We start from the raw sequence: 19921 nt of genomic DNA, 5'->3' as shown, positions 1-19921 counted from the left end.
GAAAGGGGGGGGGGGGGAAATGCTCCTGCAGCTGTGACCCAAATTTTCTCACATCACTCCTTGTCCTCGTGTGACTCATGAACCACCATCGTGGCAGCTGTGGGTTTGGAGCAGATGAAAGCAGGATTTTATAGGGATATTGGTGCTTGATGAGCAAAAATCCATCAGCTCCTGAAGCTATAGTGAGAGGTGGTTTGTGGTGGTGGCTCTGCTGCCTCTGGGAGGGTTTGTATCCCATCACAGGTAGGAGGGGGTTGGTGCTGGGTAATTAGCTCTGATTTGGCTCCTGAGAGCTATTTGTAATGGAGATGATGCTCTGAGGGGGTTAATGGCTTGGCTTTCTCCCCTAATGACCCAGGGTCAGAGATCACAAAGGTCTGTCAAGGCTGCACAGGAGTTTCTCCATGTTCCCCTAATGCCACTTGATGTGCTCAGTTAATGGTTACAAACCTCCTTGTTGGTGCTGCCTGAGCCAGGGGGTGGGTGGGAGGAATCCTGAGCTTTTAATGCAGGACCATTAAAGCCCCCAATTCCTTAATTTGGGCAGAAGGGAAATACACTCTGTCCTCGTGTTTTATTTACTATGGGACTGGGAATCAGGAAGGAATAGGAGCTGTTGTATTTGGATGAGCCTCTTCTGCATGTTTGGCCATCACCAGATTCTATAGCATTCTAACTGGTCCATAAAAACCCCTCAATTGGCCTAAAGTAAAATAACATCCATTCCCTGGTGATGTCAACAAAGAAATCCATTTAAACACCTCATTGGGAACAAGATCTGCTGAAGAAATGTGGATTAGAACTGAAAGAATCACTAGAAAACTGGTAGTTTAAGTGCTAAATATCCCCCTGCTCCAAGGATTCCCTTGAGGGCATCACAGCTTCTTACTTGGGTTGTGTTGGCTGAGAATGGATCCAACTCATGGCAGTGGGTGGTTAATTCAGGGCTGAGTCTTCCTCCTGCTCTTCCTCCTTTGCAAGCAGCACTTGAGCTGAGTTATATAAACTTAGGGGCTAATGGTGCTGAGCAAACGTTGGGAAGAAGCTGCAGAAATGAAGTCAGGCAGATATTAATTTGAACTTTGCCTTCTGGCTATAGTTTTTTGATGAGCAAAATCAGATACGAAGTAAAATGCTAAGAGTTGGTTGGTTGAAACATCTGAAGGAGAATTGGCTTTCCATTTCTTTGCCTGTGTGGAAATATTGAGGTATATATACAGTAGTGCTGGAAGTAATTCAGTGTTGGGCTTTGAAATCAGCCAATAAAATATTTAGAGTGCAAAATTAGTTATGCTTGGTCCCATTAACTTTATGGACAACGGAAAAACTCCTCCAGGGCATGAAAAGGAGCCTTTAGCTTCGGAATTCCTGCATTCTGGGAGCATCCCAGCTGGATTCCCTCTGTGGGTGGGAGGTAGTGCCCTGCAGGGAAGCCCTGGGTGGGTTGGTTCCCTTTGAAGTACCTGCTGTGCTGTGCCAGCCTTGCAGTGCTGATCCTCAGCCTTACTGGAAATGATTGGAATGATGCAGGTGCTTGTGTTCATGTGTTTAATTAAGCTCATGGTTGGGCAATGAACATCTTGCAGCATCACTCCAGAACTTGAAAGGGATGGGCATGGCCTGAATAACCTGATAACCCTGAATTACCTGAAGGGAACTTACAAGACAGATGGAGAGAGAGTGTTTACGAGAGCATGTGGTGAAGGACAAGGGAGAATGGCTTCAAACTGACAGAGTGGATTTAGATTGGATATTGGGAAGAAATCCTTCCCTCTGAGGGTGCTGAGGCACTGGCACAGGTTGCCCAGAGAAAACTGTGGCTGCTCCATCCCTGAAAGTGTTCCAGGCCAGGTTGGATGGGGCTTGGAGCAACCTGGGTTAGTGGAAGGTGTCCCTGCCCATGGCAGGGGGTGGAACGAGATGATCTTTATAGTCCCTTCCAACCCAAACCATTCTGGGATCCCATAAGTGCCAAGAAGAGACGTGGCATTGGCCATCCTACACGGATGTGAGCTGCTTACATGTGTCCTGGTGCATTCTGCTGTGTTTCCACTAGCATGGGAGGAGGAGGAGGAGGGAGAAAAAGCCCTGAGCATGGCTCATTCTGTTCCCAGACTGCTCTGCCATGCACGTAGGCTGCTGGATGCCTGTCAGCATCCCACATGGATGGGCTGGGGCTCCCTGGGTGGAGGGCATGACTCTATGTCTGCAGAGGATGGCTCCAGCCTGCCTGATGCAGTTCCCATCCTGTGTCTCAGTGCCATCCTTGGGATGCAGGGACATGGTTGCTCATCTAAAACAACCCAGAGGACTACAAGGAATTGCTCTTGCAGGAAAACCAGTTGAGCTGTTTGAGTTTTGTTTCTTTCTATGAGGTTTGTGTTTGGGAGGATTTGAGAGGTGCCATGAGGAGGAGGTCACTACCTCAATTCGTACCTCCCTGGTTTCATCCAAAGGTGATGCCCTTATTTTCTTGATTCAATGCCAGGCAGTTCTGGACACCAAAAGGAGGAAGGAAGGTGCCCTCTGATGTGCTGCAGCATCCTGGAGCAGCAGGCTGGAGCAGATGGCAGCCCTGTAGGGCACTGCAGCAGCTGAGGGAGGATGCTCACACTTGCTCTGACAAAGAGGATGTTGTGTCAGGTCTTCATGGATTGTTTCCCCTTCTCTGGGAGATGCCCATGCCAGTTTGATGCTTCCTTGCAGGAAGAACTGTTCTGCACTCCATTAAAGCTGTTTGCAAAAGTTCTGTGCCAGCTCAGACCCTAATTAAGTCTTGCAGAGCTTTAAGTGGTTGATGGTTACAAATTGCTTTGAAAATGTATCTGCTCTGTCCAGTGCAGATCATCAGGGAACACTTGGCACTCCTTAGAGCAAAGACAAAAGGTTGAGCTTTTCCACCTTCAGATGCAGCTGTGTGAGAGGTGCAGGAATCCCTGGCTTAGGTGTGAGTCCCATGGCAGTGGAGGGAAACTGGGAAAAAGCCTCACCACCCTCACAGGAAAGAATTTCTTCTTACTATCTCATCTAAATCCCAGTTAGAGCCATTCCCCCTTGTCCTATCACTACATCCCTTGTCACAAGTGCTGCTCCTGGCAAACCTCAGTGCTACACCTGCAGAGCTGTTTCCAAAAGAGTGTGCCAAGGTTTTACTTGGGAAGAATGACAGACTCCTTGGATGTGATTTCCATCTCTTGCTGGTCCATCCCCATGTGCTCCCTTGGGGCTGAGGCAATGCAGGGCCTTGCAAAGATATTAAAGTGGGTTTGGTGAGTAAAGAAAGCAGAGCCTGAGGGTAGGAGGGAAGGAGTGGAGAGTGTCTGCTCCTTAGCACATTACTTGCATCCCTTTATGGCTGGTTTTGAGACACTGTTCCCAAATCCAAGCTCTCTTTAAGACCTCTCAGTTAATCATTCCGAAGATGGAGTCATGCTCTGTCACTGTTTCCTTTTGAGGATCTGCTGAGTCTGTGAGTCTGGAGCTTTAATAGCTCTGCAAGTTTTAGCCTCCATTCACCCTTAGTTGTTTAAAGGGCAAGACTCCTGCCAGCAAGGAAACTTCTGCTGGAAACCTTCCCAAAATGTCACAGCGACCCAGAAATACTTGCTCCAGCTGAGGGGGGGATTGGAAACTCCTCTGGATTGGGGCCGGCTGGGATGGGATAGGATGGGAGCAGCAGGGCCGTGGACAGGGGTGGTATGTGAGGCATCCTGTGTGAGCAGAGGCAAGGAAGGCACTAAGGAGTTGGTGATTGACCTCATTCCTCTGCCCCTGCTGTCAGGACCAGCTCCTAAGAACTCCTTGGACAGTTGTCCAGAGCTCTGATGTGGGTGGGGGATTGCCAGGGCTCCACTTGGGCTCTGTCCCAAAAACCTTCATGCTCTTTGCTCAGTGGATGGGGCTGTTTGCCTCACAGAGGAGTAGAAGGAGGAAGATGTGCCCCGGACACTCTCTTGGGGACAACTGGTGTGAAAACCAGTGTGAATCCTGCTTATCCCTGCTGGGATGTGGAATGCTGCCCATGGGCAGGGAAAAGGATGCTGTGTGTTGGCTTTGCATGCTCAGACCTGCCCTTTTTGGGTCCCCACCACTCCCTTTCCCTGTGCCCTGAGTTCTGTTCAGCACTTTTCCCATGATTTGTGGTGCTGAGGGTCAGCAGCTCCTTGAAAGGGGCAGAATCTCCCTGTGGGTGCTCTTTTCTCTGTGCTCTTGTCATGAAGCAGTAGCCTGGTGAGGGATGTGTCACTTGGCCATTCTGTGCCTGGGAAGGACATGCCCTGGCTCCCACGCTGGCATGGGGCAGGGAATGCCCTGGCCAGATCTGCACTGATGTCAGGAGAAAACTCCTCCTCCTCCTCCCGACCCTTCGGCACCAGTTCTTGGCTGAGCTCATAGCCAGCCTGGACTGATGGATCCTTCCTTTCCCTCCCAGAGGAGAATCCAAATCCTCAGTCCTTTAAAATGAATGGGATATTTGCTGGAATTTCCTCTCAAATCCTGAACATTTGTCTGGTTTTTGGGCATTGCAGCTTTAAGCTTTGCTTGACATTCACAGCAGTTACTGCGTTGGTTTAATTATATTCCATGGAGGATAAACTTGTTCTTTGCTTACTGGTAGCTGCTCACACCAAGCTCTGCTAGAAACTCAGATGATTGATTATTTAAAAAGCAAAAATTATGCTCAGAGGAACAAAGATTAAATTCTTTGAATTGGATATAGTCTCACAGAGCTGCTCCAGTATCAGTTTTGGGCTTCTTTCCTTCCCTTTTGGGATTCTACTTAGGATGTTTCGGATCTGCCTCTGCATAATGGTTTTCTTTGTTCACAGTTGGGACTATTTGGGCTTTAAAAAACAACAACCCCTAAGGGGATGCCGTGAGTCATTGGTGAAACATTCAGCTATGGAGCAGTGGGAATGACAGAGCTCTGTAGCAGCTATTGGAAGGAGCTGATGTGCACCAGATGAGTTCTGACCCCTTCCCTAGCTGCCCCTTTTTCTCCCTGTGTTCCCTTTCCTATGGAACAAACTTGCATATCTTCAAGCTTGCAGTTCATATTTCTCAATTCTCTGCCTTCAAATGCCTTTTCTCTTTGTCCAAATATACAATTTAGTTTATTGGGCTGCTGGGATGTTGAGGAATTTAAGAGGTTTTGTCAAGTCTTTCCAAATGATGTTGGAGCAATGGCAACTGGAGCTTTATAGTCTTATTTTTCACTATATTTTAGTTTAAGCTCTGCCATCCTCATTTAGTCCTTTATCCAAGGGTGGCAGCAAGATCAACTGTGGTGAAAACTTTAGATGAGGAGTAGTTGTTGAACTCCTACAAACATGATCTGGAGACTATCAGCTCCATAAAAATGCAGCACTAAGTAAAGCAGCTTCCAGTTCTCATCTGTGTCTCTTATGGATCTCAGCACAGAAGGATTTTTACCCCTTGATATTTTGTTCCTAATATAAGCCAAGACATCCCTGTCACCCTCTGGGCAGCTGCCTGGGGAGTGAGAAACCCAGAGCCCAGGGAAAAGGCATCCTTCCCTTGCAAACTCTGCCCTGCCTTGCTGCAGTCTGAGCAATAATTGAGTGTTTATTTAGGGCTAAGAATAAACCCTCTTGGAAAAGTACTTAAGGAAGCTGAAGCTGGTGAAGATGCAAGGGAAAAAGTCCCTCTGGAGCAGTGTGTTTTCACATGGGGCAGTGGAGCACCCAGTGCATTGCCCTGCCAGCAGCTCCAGCAGTGTGTGGATGTTCAGCTCCCTCCTGGAGGGACCTGGAGCTTGGATGGGATTCCTAGGTTGGGATTAAAGCTCAGAGCTGCTTGGAGGGTCAGTGCTGGTTCCTCCTGTTCCCAGTCTCTGTGGTGCTGCTGTGTGAGTGCACCTGCTCCAACCTCTCTCTCTTTTTTTTTTTTAATCTCCTGCTTTTGCCTCACAAAGAGACATTTCCTCTTCTTCATCTACCGAATTCTTTTCAGCTGCTTGTTGTTTTGCAGCACAAAGTGATCCTCTTTGCCTTTAAAGTGTATGAAACTTTCCTGCTGGTTAAGGTCTCGAGCAAGATGAGTAGTTACAGATCCAGGAAAGCTCTGGCAGATGTCTGAGCACAGGTATTCCATGGGGCTGGAGTGGAGGGCCAGCACACATGGATCACTTGGAGGGATCAGGAGAGCAGGATGGGCACACAAAGCTGCTCCAGCCAGTGTGGATGTCATCAGAGACCTGTGGGCAGGAGAAAAGGCACTTTGAACCAGTTGGTTAATTGTGGCAGATGAACTACTTCACTTTTTCCATGAAAATTATTCTTTTTGATCTTTCTGTTGGACTTGAAATTCTTTTCCAGGGGATGATACACTTGAAATAATCTTTATTCACTCTATTTACTGTCACTGTTTGCTGGGACATGACAAGTTTGGTTTATGCTGCTTGTCCCTATAGGAAGGCTTTGCTTCCCAGAAAAACTTCCCTGCTGCTGTGACTCTACAACTACCCAGGCTGATGGGACATGTATTGGATGAAAGTTGCAGAGGGCAACTGGAGTGAGCTGGGAACATAAATGCTTATTCATTCTTCACCTTCTGACCTCAAATCTCTGGCAGTAATTGCACAGAAACTGGAGTGTGACTAAGTGCTGTGTCATTATGTCCTGAAGGTCTTTGGATGTCCTTTAGCTGCTCTGAACCAAATGTGGAAGGGTGGTTGTCCCTGTGACAGGGTGGTGACCTTTTCTCCAGACACCAAATGCCTCAGTTACTGCTGTCAAACAGCAGCAGGTCAGCTGTGGGCAATCAGTCTGTGCCTCAGGATGCTGAGGAGAGGTTTTGTTCCACTTTGAAGGGAACTGGAAGGCAAAAAGTTGAAGAAAGGAGATGTCATTGAGTCTGAGTTCTAGGAGTGTGTTCAGTGATGGTCACAGAATGGTTTGGCTTGGAAGGAACTTTAAAGATTGTCTAGACCCAACTCCCTGCAGGGACATCTTCCACTAGCCCATGTTGTTTCAAACCCCATCCAACCTGGCCTGGAACACTTCCAGGGATGGGGCAGCCACGGCTGCTGTGCTGAAGGCATGTTCTGTGGCATCAGAAAAATGGAGAGAGACTTTACAAGGTCCTGGAGTGGCAGAACAAGGAGGAATAGCTGAAAGAGAGCAGAGGTTTAGATTAGATACTGAGAAGAAATTCTTCCCTGTGAGGTGCTGAGGCACTGGCACAGGTTGCCCAGAGAAGCTGTGGCTGCTCCATCCCTGGAAGTGTTCCAGGCCAGGTTGGATGGGATTTAGAGCAACCTGAGCTGGTGGAAGGTGACCCTGTCCATGAGAGAGGGCTGGAACAAGATGATCCTTAAGGTCCTTCCAACCCAAACCATTCCATGATTCTATATATAACCCTGACTGAATATAGTTGGGAAAATAAATATATTTAAGCTTTATAATTCATTGGAATCCAGACTGTACCCTTCTTGATGGGTTTGCCTTTTGACCAGTGCTGCCCAGTTCACCCTGATGGGCTGTGTGTGGTGCCTGGGAAGAGCTGGGAGAACACTGGGAATGTCTGTCCCCAGCACTGAAGGCTCCAGCAACTTCAGCCTCCAGCTCAGTTAAATAGTGTGGATTTCCTTGGGGATAAGGATTTAATTAAAGAGCTTGAAAAGGAGATTTGGTTTGAGGTTTGTTATTTGTAATTTGGTAATTCTTCAGACACTGTAAACATGAATCCTCACAAGTAACATGTAAGTGATTTATGTATCCTAAAGTGCTTTGGGGCCTTTTCAAGAACTTTAATTCAGGTGTTAAAAATCATTATTATAGGCATAAATACGGCTTAGCTGAATGACTTCTGCCTAGTGTTGGATGGAGTGGCACTTTCAGTGTGGCTTACATAAGCTGCAGGTCCATCTGGCACTGTATTTCAGTAGCAAAATTTCCATTTTCTTGGGTTGGGCTTTTCTTTCGGAGGGGGGAATAATGCCTCATTTTTCTGCTGACCCATCCTGCTTTTAAAAGCATCAAGCTGGGGAATAGCCAAGGGAGGAGGAATTGGTGTGCTCCCCTTCTGGGCTGCCCCTGTGATCCCTCACAGGAGTGCAGGATGTTTTCCCTGGGGTATGCTTTGGCCAGGGAGGATAAAATTAGGAGAGGAACCCAAAAATTAGGATGGGGAATCAAACTATTGAGCCTTTTTATAATGGTTGTGTGGTAGATGTGAGTGGAGAAAGACTTTAAGCGACCTTCAGTGCAGTTGCTAAGGCAGAGCTGGTTGTCACCTCCTCTGCTCTGTGACTGGCAAGTGTAATGGCATTTCAATAAAATCCCTGTTTATTATTGCACATATCCTGCAGGATCAGCAGGGCTTAAGACTTCTTTCCCTCTTAAACTCTGTCTTAAAGAGCAGCCAGGGAAAGGAAAGGTGAGGATGAACAACCGAAACATGTTGGGAATGGAGTTTGCCCCCAGGCTGAGGTGTTTGGTGTGCTCTAATATTCACAGTCAGATTTTAATGATGCTCTGGTTTCCTTTTGAGTTTCTTTGGGATATTTCTGCTCCCACATCCCACGGCTGAGTTCAAGCAGGTGGTTTGGCTGTAGTGGGGGTGGCAAGGAATGGGCACACCCACCCTGTGTTGGCTTTATTTCAAGGGAGTTTATTTCAATGAAGTTTTTTCATGAATCCTTCTTGATTTGCTCTAGTATTGATGTGAGGGAGAAGAAGTGGCTCTTGGCCACTGCTGGGTCAGGGGAAAGTTCTAGACTGGACCCCAGCAGCCTCTGATTTGAGTTTGAACAGGTATTTTAGAATTAGCAATCAGATTACTGCAGAAAAATTGGTCTTGTGGTTAAAGCCTTGGTCAGGCACAGAGGAATTGGGATTTAATTCCTCCTTCTGCCTCTGTTGGTTCATCAGCAAGTTATTCAGAGAGTCATGGAATGATTTTTTGGGTTGGAAAGACCTTAAAGCTCATCCATTTCCACCCCCTGCTATGGGCAGGAACATCTCCCACTAGCCCAGGTTGTTCCAAGCCCTATCCAACCTGGCCTAGAACACCAATACTCCGACACTCTGCACTGTGATTCTTTCTCTAGGCTTTACAGAGCATATTTAGGCCCTGTCATCTCTCCCCTGACAAGATGGGAAGTAATGCTCTTTATTAGTCTTACTCAAGGGCTGTGCTTTGCTGGGTGCAGGTTTTGGGAGCAGCCTCTGGCCTGATTTTGGTCTAATTTTGGTCATTTGGGGTTTGCTTCTCTGGGTACTGGATGTACTCAGAGAAGCAACAGCACAGCAGGGACTGAGCTGCTGGTCTCTTTGGGAGCCCTGTGCATCCTGAGGAAAGAATGCTCCTGTGTGATGCTACATAGTGATGTTATTCATAAAACACCAAGGGAAAAAAAAAAGCTTTCATAAAGCAGCAGCTAATTCAGCTCTGAATGAAGGCCAAGCCCAGTGCAAACTTGTAAGAAATCCCCTGTAGAGCCTGAATTTGGTCAGTCAGGTCTCTGTCCCTCTGTGCACGATGCCCTCACAGCTCCTAACAGGAGATTGTTGAGTTTAGATTTGGCTGCAAAATCAAGGGGGAAACAAAATGCTCAGCTGGGCAGGAGTGAGAGCTGTTCCTGTGTGCAGCTCAGCTCTCTGGGAAGAGCTGGGGATTTTCCTGCTACTCAAGTCCTACTCAAGTGATGCTCTTAGTGATGAAGTGCAGCATGAGTGGTCTGTAGATCTTCAGCTGCCTCCTCACCTCCTCTTTGCTTTCCAGGAGCAAGCAGAGGTGAGACACACCTGCACCTCTGAACAGAGGTTGTTCCCTCTCCCACTGGTTACCTGTGTGGTTTGCAGTTTGTTTGGGCAGGATCCAGACTGGTTTTCTGCTTTGATATCTTGCTTTGACCTAATCCATCAGAGTTATGGAGGTATAGAGGATTTTCCTTGGAAAAGAAGATGAACTAATTGCAGGTGTGTTTGGAGGCTCCCAGCAGTGCAGGGACTCAGGCAGGTGCTTGAATCATCCTGTAGGAGTGAGAAGTGCTGCTCCAGGGCCCTGCTGATGGGTTGGGATTGCTCAGAGGGCTCTGAGCAGGGGTTGAAGCTCCAGACTTGCTCCTTACTCATGGCTGGTGTCTTCTGGAGGAGGTTCTGTTCTCCTGACTGCCCATCACCTTGCTCTAAGCACTGCAGGGACTCTCCTTGCCAAAGGAGAGGATGCTCACAGAGTTTTTGTGGTAACAGCAGCTGAGCTTCCAGGCTGTGGATTCAGCTGCAGCTGTTTGTGTTCCTGCAAGCACCTCTGGATGGCTGATGTGCAACACTGAGGAAGGCTCAAACCCCCTGCACGGGGACCTGGCTGATGTCAGGAGTCTGGAATTCATATCCCCTCTCCCTTGCCTTTGCCTTTTTCCCCCTCCTCCCTAAATCAATGTTGGAGGCAGCTTAGTTGCTGTGGCTGATCTGAGTCTCTTGGAGCACAGGGATGTGACTGGAAGAGTTTTACTGTCATTTTAGTTGCTTAACCCTAACTTGGGCTGTATGGATGTAGATATTTCTGTGTGAAATACAGCACTGTGGCAAGGACAGCAGAGACAAATGTGTCATCCATCCACTGGCTACCAAGAAGGAGAGATGAGGAAATATTCCAGCTGTGTGCTGCTCAGGCCAGGCTGCCTCAGCTGCTTTATTATCTGCAGTGCTGGCTTGGATTTGCCATATGTTTGTAATCTCTCATTGAAGGCCCAATTTCTCAGGATTCTGGAAACTTTTAAGAAGTGCCTAACAATGTACATGAATTTTCCATGCAAATATTAGGCTGAACTTCTTGGTAACCAAAACTTTGGGAGATTTTAAAAGATCTGTTCGTGCTGTTTCTTTCCACTGCTGGGTTGTCTGTGTCCAGTGCTGATGGATGTGGTGCAGCCCTTCCCTATGGATTCAGCCAGGTGGGATGGGGGAGGGAATTGGAAGAGTGGAAGTAGGGGGAAATCATGGAGATAAAGGCAGTTTAATAAGGAAAGCAAAGCAAGGAATTCTTCCCCACTTCCCATGGGCAAGAGGTGTTCAGCCATGGTAAAAAGTGACTTGGGAAGACAAATACCATCACTCCAATCATCCCCTCTTCTTCCTCCTTCCAGCTTTATATGTTGAACATGATGCCATAGGGCATGGAATAACCCCTCGGACAGCGGGAGTTAGCTGTCCTAGCTATGTCCCCTTCTAACTCCTTGTATCCCCATAGCCTCCTCTGGGGTGGGTGAGTGAGGACCAGCAAAGCCTTTGAGTCTGTGTAAGTTCTGTTTAATGAAAACATCTCTGTTATCAGCACTGTTTTCAGCACAAAGCCCAAAGGTAGCTCCATATCAGCTACTCTGAAGAAACTGAACTCTCCCCCAGCCAAAACCAGCACAGGCCAATTAGCTTTGACCACTGGTGGGGGTTGAGTTGAGTGGTTCATGTTTCTGACAGCATTTTGGTTTAACTATCAAGTCTAAATTCCAAATCAATTCTTTGAAGGGTTTAAAGTCAGATCTGGTTATTCTGCTTTTGGAGGCTTCAGCTCTGCTGACATGAGCAAGACCAGATTAGGAAGTTAATGAGACGTATCACTTGCCTCACTTAATTGATGTTCTAGAGACCTGAACATCTGGAGGTGAAGCAGCTCTGGCTGCTGCTGTGGGGAGCACAGTGTCAGACAAGGACTCCTCATTAAGTAGAGCCTTGGGATATGAGTCTGATGGGATGTGGCTGAGGAGAGCTGTTGAGGAAAGGAACCTTTTGCTTCATGTCATTAGTCAAAATGCTTCCTTTTTTTTCCTCTTCTGTGAAGCACATGTGGATCTTTGGCCATCCAGCTACAAGTCTCTGTGCTGGTGTTTGTGCAGAACTCCCAGTGTCATGGTGAGGGAGGAAAAAATTTGGGAATTGCCTGGGTTAGAGGGGGAATTTGGCTGTCTGAGGTAGAGTTGTGCTGCATCCCTGCCCTGTGTCACCTTGTTTCACCCTAGAGGGGGTTAGATGCCATGTACAAACCCTGAGAGGGACTGGACAAACCTGCAGGCAGCAGGACCAACCCACCAGCACCAAAGCACCATGCTGGGATGCTGCTTCACCCCAAATTCAAATCCCATGGCTTGTGGGTTTACCTGTTGTCCCAGCTAGTGTTAGTTTCCATGTGGTTGTTCTTTATGCTCTGTGTGTAATCATTCAGGGCAACCTGTTCAGGTGTTTGCTTCCAAATACCTTTTTGGCTCAATCAACTTAAGGAAAAAGAATGGAAAGGTTTCTATCAACCTCCTGATGACTTGTTGATTTAAAACCTTTCTCTCAGCTCATGAATTTCCTGGCTAATGGTTAATCTTCAGGATGTACTTGACTGATGGAGACTGGGTGAAGACATCTAGGGAAATACAACTACTGTAGCTAATTAGATAGCAGATTCCCCTTTCTGCCCTGGTGCAGACAGCTGCTCAGCTGCACCTCCCTGCACTGAATCAGTGTCTTTGACCAGCAGTGCAGAGCCCCAGCTTTGAAGCTGGTGTTAACATTGGATTTTCAGATGTATTGAAAGTGTATTTCATCTGGGTTTAAGATTGTGATGATTGATTTGTGTGTTGCAGCCTAAGATTGGTTTGGATCTGAGCAAGTGCCAGTCCTGTTGCCTGCTAATTCCTCTTTTTCTCCTTCTCTCCTTCCAGCTGAACCTGCAGACCTCTTGAAGGTATTAGATTTTCATAATCTACCTGATGGTATAACAAAAACAACAGGGTTTTGCACAAGCAGAAGATCTTCAAAAGAAGCAGATGTTGCTTATAGAGTAACAAAAGATGCTCAGCTTAGTGCCCCAACAAAGCAGCTGTATCCTGGTGAGTGCACAGCTTTTGGTTTGTTGTATGGAAATGCCTGATCCTTTTCTCAGATTCTACAGGGAACTGCAGAATTCCTTCATTTTCCAAGTGTGTTTCATGCTCTCCTGGCAGGGATTCTACTCTCTCAGGGGGCTGCAAACTTCCAACCATCAAATCCCATTGTAGTAGTTGTACTTTTATCATTGCATTTGCCCATGGTGAGGAGTTTCCCTGCAGAAGATGTGGCCAGTGCCTACATCTGTTCCCTCCCAGCTTGGAAAGTTTCTCCTCTCTCATTATCACACCATGAAATCCAGCTGGGAAGAGAAGCTTGGAGGATGCAAAGGAACACAGTGTGTTTTGTTGTGTCGTTGGGGAGTGCCAAGCACAGTGGGGTCTTCTTCTGTGGCTGTGGTGTGTCTCAGAACACAAATAATCACCAGAGAAAAATAACACACTGCCCCCCAGATGGCCCAGGAGAAGCTGTTTGAAGATGAGGAAGCCACTAAGATGTAGGAGTTCACAAAGCCCTTGAAGAGTACGTGGGTTACTGACTGACTATTCCTCACTGAGGATGCACTGGAGTCTAACTTCTCAGGCCAAGGGATAATCACTCCAGTAGAACAAGATGTGTTGGTAAAAGACTGGACACATTATGAACTTAAACTACTCACTGTGAGGGAGTTGGAATCTTGCACAGTCACCAGCAGAAGTCTTCCTTCCCAAGCCATACAGGAGCACTGCTGTATCCCTGGTTCCCAAGGAGGAGTGCTGGGATGCTGGGAGCAGCATGGCAGGACTTCAATTTGGTTAGAAAAGTGACTTTTCTGAGGCAGGTTTAGCAGAGATGCAGAAAGGCACTGCCTGAAACTCCTCTGTGAGGCAGGGGATGATTTAAGCAGAGCAGACACAGAAGTTCTCCATCAGTGTTGGTGAGGGAATGAATGTCTTGGCTAAGGCAGAGCTGATGTGCTGTGCCATTAGCAATGCTTTTCACTACCAAGCTGTAGCTTTCAGCCCCAGCCTGTCAGTGGCCCAAATCATAGAATGCTAACAGGTTGGAATGGACCTTAGAGATCATCCTGGCAGGTTACTCTGAGGTCTCCACACAACCTTTTCTTCTCCAGGCTGAACAGCCCCAACTCCCTCAGCCTGTCCTCATGGGGGAGATGCTCCAGTCCTCTTAGCAACTTTGTGGCCTCCTCTAGAAGACTTTGAGGCTGGACTGAAAAGCACTTCCATCCTCCACTCCTGTACTTCCTTCCTTGCATGTGTTACCACTCAGGTTATTTTCAGACTTCATTATTATCCTGCTATGACAACAAGCAGGTGAATTATATTTAATCCATGGTGAGCAGGAGCAGCCCCTGTGTCTTTGCACACAAGCTGAGCCTGACATGAAGATGAGAGCAGCTGTGTTTGACAGCCTGGTAGCCTGTCATGGCCAACCTTTAGCAAAAGAGCTGCTCAATTTTGCCTAAAGCCCTGTTTAAATGTCTGCAGAAAGGCCAACCAGAGCCTATATTTGTCTTTATTGCTGCTCAGGGCAGGACAGTCCTTTCTGACTACAGATAATATCGTTGTGTGCCCAACTGCACCTCCTGCCAGGCTGTGCCTTCATGTCCCTTCATGTCATCTATCTGAAATGACTTGAGCTTTTGGCCCAATTAGTGTCTCAAACGTGTTTGTAGGAAATGGTTGCAGTTTGGAATAATCCATTGCGGTGGATTTGAGAGCTTTCCAGTAGTTTCTGTAGCCACTGTGAACTCTTGCTTGATCATCTTTGTTATGGAAACCAAAAAACACTGGTGAAACCAAGGATGGAGTTTTCTGGCTGATGAATAGAACAAGGAGAATGGATCAATCCCAGTTCTGACAGAGGTTAACACAAGACAGAACAGAGAACTAAATCATGGTCACAGGAGACAACTCAGCATTGTAAGCAACTCTGGTCCCACCTTACTACTTGTATGCCCTCCTTGAGTTTGCATCTACTTCGTCCTTGGGTGAGAAGATCTGGATGGTGTTTCCTTGGTGTCATCAAGCAACTTTTCAATCATGGCATCACCAGCACAACCATGTGGTGATTGAAGCAACTCAGCCCCTCTCCAGAAGCTTCCAGTGTCGTTGAGTCTTCTCTGCTGTTTGGTAAGGAAATAGGGAAGAAAAAAATTAAGAACCTCCAAGTTTTCCAGCAGGTCAACAGCTATTTTCTCAGTACATCTCCACAACTAGATGTGACTTCAGCTCATTCCACCAAATGAATGAGAGGGGAGATAAAGATAACCAAGTAATTGCAGTGCAACGTACCAGGGGAAATGTGGGTTTAGTGAATTCACATCACCAGGAGGGTGGGTTGGAGTGCAACTTCCATCTCTGCTATAGACAACTTGGCACATGTGCTCTGTACATAATATTTTGCACTAATTAGAAGTCAGTGTGTTTCTAAGATGGTAATTTTATGGGCTTTGCATTCTGCTGCCACAGCCAGCAAAGCAAGATATGTGTATATATATATATATAAACTTGCTTGTTTTTTCAAGATCACAAGAGTGAGAAAAATCTGCTGAGATGCTTTTTGTCCTTGTTTCCTAAATAAGTTCTGCTTCCCAGCAAAAAAACTGGGCACTTCCAGCAGAGGCAAGGAAGGCAAAGGTTTCAGTGGCAGCCAACCAAATGTTATTTGCATTATTCAATCACATCCCCAATTGGCATTTGCATTCCCAAAAATGTCTATTATAGCTTGAACAGTCATCTCTGAGGGAAAGAAGTCATTCCAAAATTGAGTCTTCTCAGATGGAGGAAAAGGCCAGAAGTTGGTGAAACTGTTGAAGAGCTGTTTTCCTTTGAAAAGGACAACTGGAAAGGCGCTGGAAATGACACCTCACTTGGTGCATGTGTGTGTCAGAACTGGATCAGCTCATTGTTTTCACTGAGTTTTTGCTATCAAGCAGCTAAAACTTTCCTGCCCTTCCTAGACTAGCAGCTGGGCTCTTTATTTTAGGCTGTGTTTGGATACACCTGGGTTAGGAATGAGGTCCCAGCTAACCCTATTTTGAAGACCATGAGATTGCACAAAAACCTTTAATCCCTGGTCATGGTGCTCAAGAAGAGACTCAGTCTGGCTCCACTGGTTTATATATTGGAGAGTTCCAACTAAAGCACTAGTGAAGCTAATGGCATTGAGAGGTAGAGGGATCTGTGCCCACCTTGAACCTTCTCCAGCTTTTTCCATGTCTCCAACTGCAGAACTGGGGGTTTTTCCCCCCTTGTTGCTACTTTAATCCCTGATCATGGTGTCAAGAAAGAAGAGACTCAGCCTGACTCCACTGGTTTATATATTGGAGAATTCCACAGATGCATCCAGTGAAGCTAATGGCATTGAGAAGCTCCTGAGGTAGAGGGGTCTGTGCCCACCTTGAACCTCCTTCAGCTTTTTCCATGGCTCCAACTGCAGAATTGGGGTTTTCCCCCCTTGTTGCTGCTTTGCAGGAGGTTCCATGGAGTGAGTTGGAAAGGGTTTGGCCATGGGGTGGAAGAAGGATGCCAAGCCAAAGTCGACACTGGTGCAGTGCCATTAAGTGATGGATGTGCAACATCTCTCAGCATGAGCTCGTTTGAAGAGTGTATCAAATCTGAGAGCTACATCCCAAGCCCTTTGTTGAAATGGTGTCTCCATTGTCTTTAAGGAGATTTGGGTCAATTTCTCTGTGCTTCCTATATTTATTCTGCTGTATTTATTAGTATTGCTGTCTGTGTGGATGTGTTTGCATACATCATTCCCTAGCCTGGGTCATTTCTAGCTCTGACAGTGAAGGCATTGTTATTTTGCCAGGACAGCAGAGCAGTAACAGTGTAATGTCAGCTATAATTCATCCATTATGATTATTTGGGTTGAGAAACTCCCATCACCATGGAGACATTTTAATAATCATGCAAAAAAAATTAAAAGCAGCTTTTTAATGAGTTGGCAGCTTGGCCAAGTTGAAAGGTACTGTATTGTGGCTTCATAATGAAATTTTGGCCATGAACTATTTTACATAAAAGGCCCAAAACTGTAGGCTGTAATTGGAACCAGGAAGGCGTATGGTCTTGATTCAGTGCTACAGGAGGATTTGTGTACAGCAGGAGGGAGATAAAGCTCACTGCATCCTCAGGGAGGCACAAAAATCGGATGCTGCAGTTGCCAAAGAGCTGGGGCTGTGTCCTGGGGGGAAATCAGGCTATAATCATGGCATTTAATTACTGACTGGGAGTCCTCTCTGCAGAATTCTGCTTTCCAAAGATTATTTGCCCAAGGTGAGGGATAGTCACTTGGTGCAAAGTGTTTGTCTCTGGAGGTATCCTCAGTTAGCCCCCACGGGGTTCTCTCTGCACTGTAGCCAATGCAGTGTTGATGCAACCCAGGCTACTCCTGCCTCCTGCACTGCCTTGTGCTAGGAACTAGATGCATTTACAACATTGATCTGTTCATAAAAGTTAGAGCAACTCCCAAGCAGAAGAGAAGAGCTCATGGCCTATCTGAACTCATTGCTTTGCCATGGTTGGAAGAATTCCCCACTGCCACGTTCGTCATCCCTTCCCTAAGTCAAAATCCCTCATGCCACCCTGGGATACTATCTAAGGAAAGCCTTAAAGGGGTGAAGAAAATCAATGTGAAGCTTATGGGCACTCTGAGCTCGATGGGATTTGTGGTCTCTATGGCTCTGCATCTGCAGTTGAAAGTGCCTCATTGTGCTCCCTCCCTGAGTGCCACCAGCTGCCACACATGTCACTGGGCCCAGCACACACCCCGTGCTGGGGCTGCCCCACTTTGCTCTGCCCTGCTGTGGTTTAAGATTTCTCAAGCAGATATGCAGAGGTACAATGCAATCCTTGTTCTGGAAAGCCTGGACCTTGAAGGAAGGATTCCCTGCAAGCTCCAAGCACCTGAGGAGGTGGTGTGTGCCCTGTGGGTACTCTCTGTGCTACTAATGCCACCTGCAATAATGGTTTGATGAAGAAAATGTTCTTTGTTATTGATTCTGGTGCTTTTTAAGATACTCTCTTTGGGATGTGCATCCAGGCTTTTCACTTTGGGCTCATCTGTTCAGGCTGAATGGCAGAGAAACCCACATGGAGGAGTTGTAGCCTGCACAGGGTGAAGCTCACAAATTAGCATCTCCTACTGATTGCCAGATTTAGTTCTGTTTTCAGATGTTTTCTGTCTGCACCAACCCTGAAAGCCAAAACCATGGAAACCCTCTGTTCTCATCTGGAACAGACAAAACCTGATGCAATTCCCTACTCCCTTAAATAAACCCCTTTAATGTTGTGTGTGCCTACCTGGCACAGGCTGCTTCGTTTCCTCTGTCCCTCTGACATCTTCAGTTCATTTGGAGACCTCATATGAAACAGAAAGGTTTTGTCTTGTCTCCTAAAAAGCTCTAGGACACTGAGGAAGGGTTAGATGCAAATAATACAGATTTAAACCAACAGCTCTTTTAGAACCTGTGTTTCCCCAGCACTGTGGGCTCACTCCAAGGCAGTAGCATCTTTGCCATCATTTGCTTGCAAGTTCAAGTGTGGGGTGGCTCCTGGCTTTGACAGCTGGAAAAAGGCTTTCTACTCATAAATGAAGGATCCTCAGATGATCAGTGCTTGGGTTCTTAGTGTGCCATTAGAGCAGCCCTTGGGTACACTGCTCTACACTGGCTTTGCTGGTCCAATCTGCTTTGGGATTCAGTCCTTTCCAACCCTGTATCTCAATAAGCTTTTGGGGGGAAGCCACATCTTCACCTGGCCCTATATAGGGTTGCTGATGCCCTCACATCTGGAGGGAAAAAACAGAGGTTTCCCCATGGGTTATTAGACATCACAACTGTTTCTGTAGGGATTAATTTTCAAGGGAACCTGCCTAACCTCTTTGCTTTTCCACTTCAGCTTCCCCATTCCCAGAGGACTTCTCCATTCTAACCACTGTAAAAGCGAAGAAAGGAGGTCAGTCCTTCTTGATCTCAATTTACAATGAGCAAGGGATCCAGCAAATTGGTGTGGAGTTGGGTAGATCTCCTGTATTCCTGTATGAAGACCATACAGGAAAGCCAGGCCCAGAAGACTATCCTCTCTTTAGAGGCATTAACCTAGCAGATGGCAAGTAAGTGACATTTTGTGCACAAAGGCAAAACAGTTCATTGTTTATATCCATATCAGCATGTTGAACATTGTGTGAAATAGGCTATAAATGTATTTACACACCTCTGATTGCTGCCAAGTGTCCCAGTCTTTCATTTTGGCCTTTGGTGACTCAATACTGGGTCAATACTCAACAAAAAAAGGTGACTGACCAGTCAGTGCCACTGTCTGACACTTGTGGGGATAGGAACATTGACTCTTGCTGCAAAGGGCCTTAAGAAATGAGTTTGTCTTGCAAAAATCCATGCTGAGACTTTTGCAGGATGTTAAGGAGGGTGGAAAAAGGGAATAGCCAGAAAGTCATCCCTGTGGTTCTTATCTCTGCCACTTGTTGAAGTCAGAACTGGCACTCTCCTCCCTGTTTTAGAGGGATGAAAAATGAGTGGCATCACCTGTCAACCAACCTTTTTGTTTCCAATGAAATCGTTAGCTGCCCAAGGAAGATTTTCACAAAGCTTTGCACAGTATCAGTTTATGAACTTTCACAGTTCTAAAATCATTAGGTTGTTCTGGAAAGCTTAAGGCACTGTTTTAACACATTTGTGGCTTGTGTTCTTCCAGGTGGCACAGAGTAGCCATCAGTGTGCAGAAGAAAAATGTCACCTTGATTTTGGACTGTAAAAAGAAGATCACCAAGTTCTTGGACCGAAGTGACCATCCCATCATTGATGTCAATGGCATCATCGTGTTTGGAACAAGGATATTGGATGAGGAAGTCTTTGAGGTGAGTTGTGGCAAGGAAGAGCTCTGGAGATGATCCACAGAGATGATGAGCTGAGTTCTAGGTGTTGAGAGATTTACAGCTCATTTTTTGAAGCTTGCACTGGATTTTTGCATAGTAGAACTCTGTTGTAGAATTTAATAGGCTTATATAATATATAAACTAATATCTATAAAATATATAGAATATATAACCTAAATTTA

The 19921-nt window shown here is 46.4% G+C and overlaps 1 protein-coding gene across 1 annotated transcript in view; it reads left to right on the top strand.

Annotated features, from left to right (window-relative positions):
- The window catches only part of LOC103803097 (collagen alpha-1(V) chain-like), a 146386-nt gene that overhangs the window by 21288 nt on the left and 105177 nt on the right, over nucleotides 1-19921 (top strand). The window contains 3 exon segments of the mRNA XM_009075634.1: nucleotides 12674-12841; nucleotides 18746-18959; nucleotides 19559-19721. Of these exon segments, the coding sequence (XP_009073882.1) occupies nucleotides 12674-12841; nucleotides 18746-18959; nucleotides 19559-19721 (545 nt within the window).

This window comes from Acanthisitta chloris, unplaced genomic scaffold, assembly GCF_000695815.1.
Source record: "Acanthisitta chloris isolate BGI_N310 unplaced genomic scaffold, ASM69581v1 scaffold2255, whole genome shotgun sequence".
Taxonomy (NCBI): Eukaryota; Metazoa; Chordata; class Aves; order Passeriformes; family Acanthisittidae; genus Acanthisitta; species Acanthisitta chloris.
The sequence above is the reverse complement of the archived record's forward strand: the minus strand, read 5'-3'. Positions and strand labels throughout refer to the sequence as shown.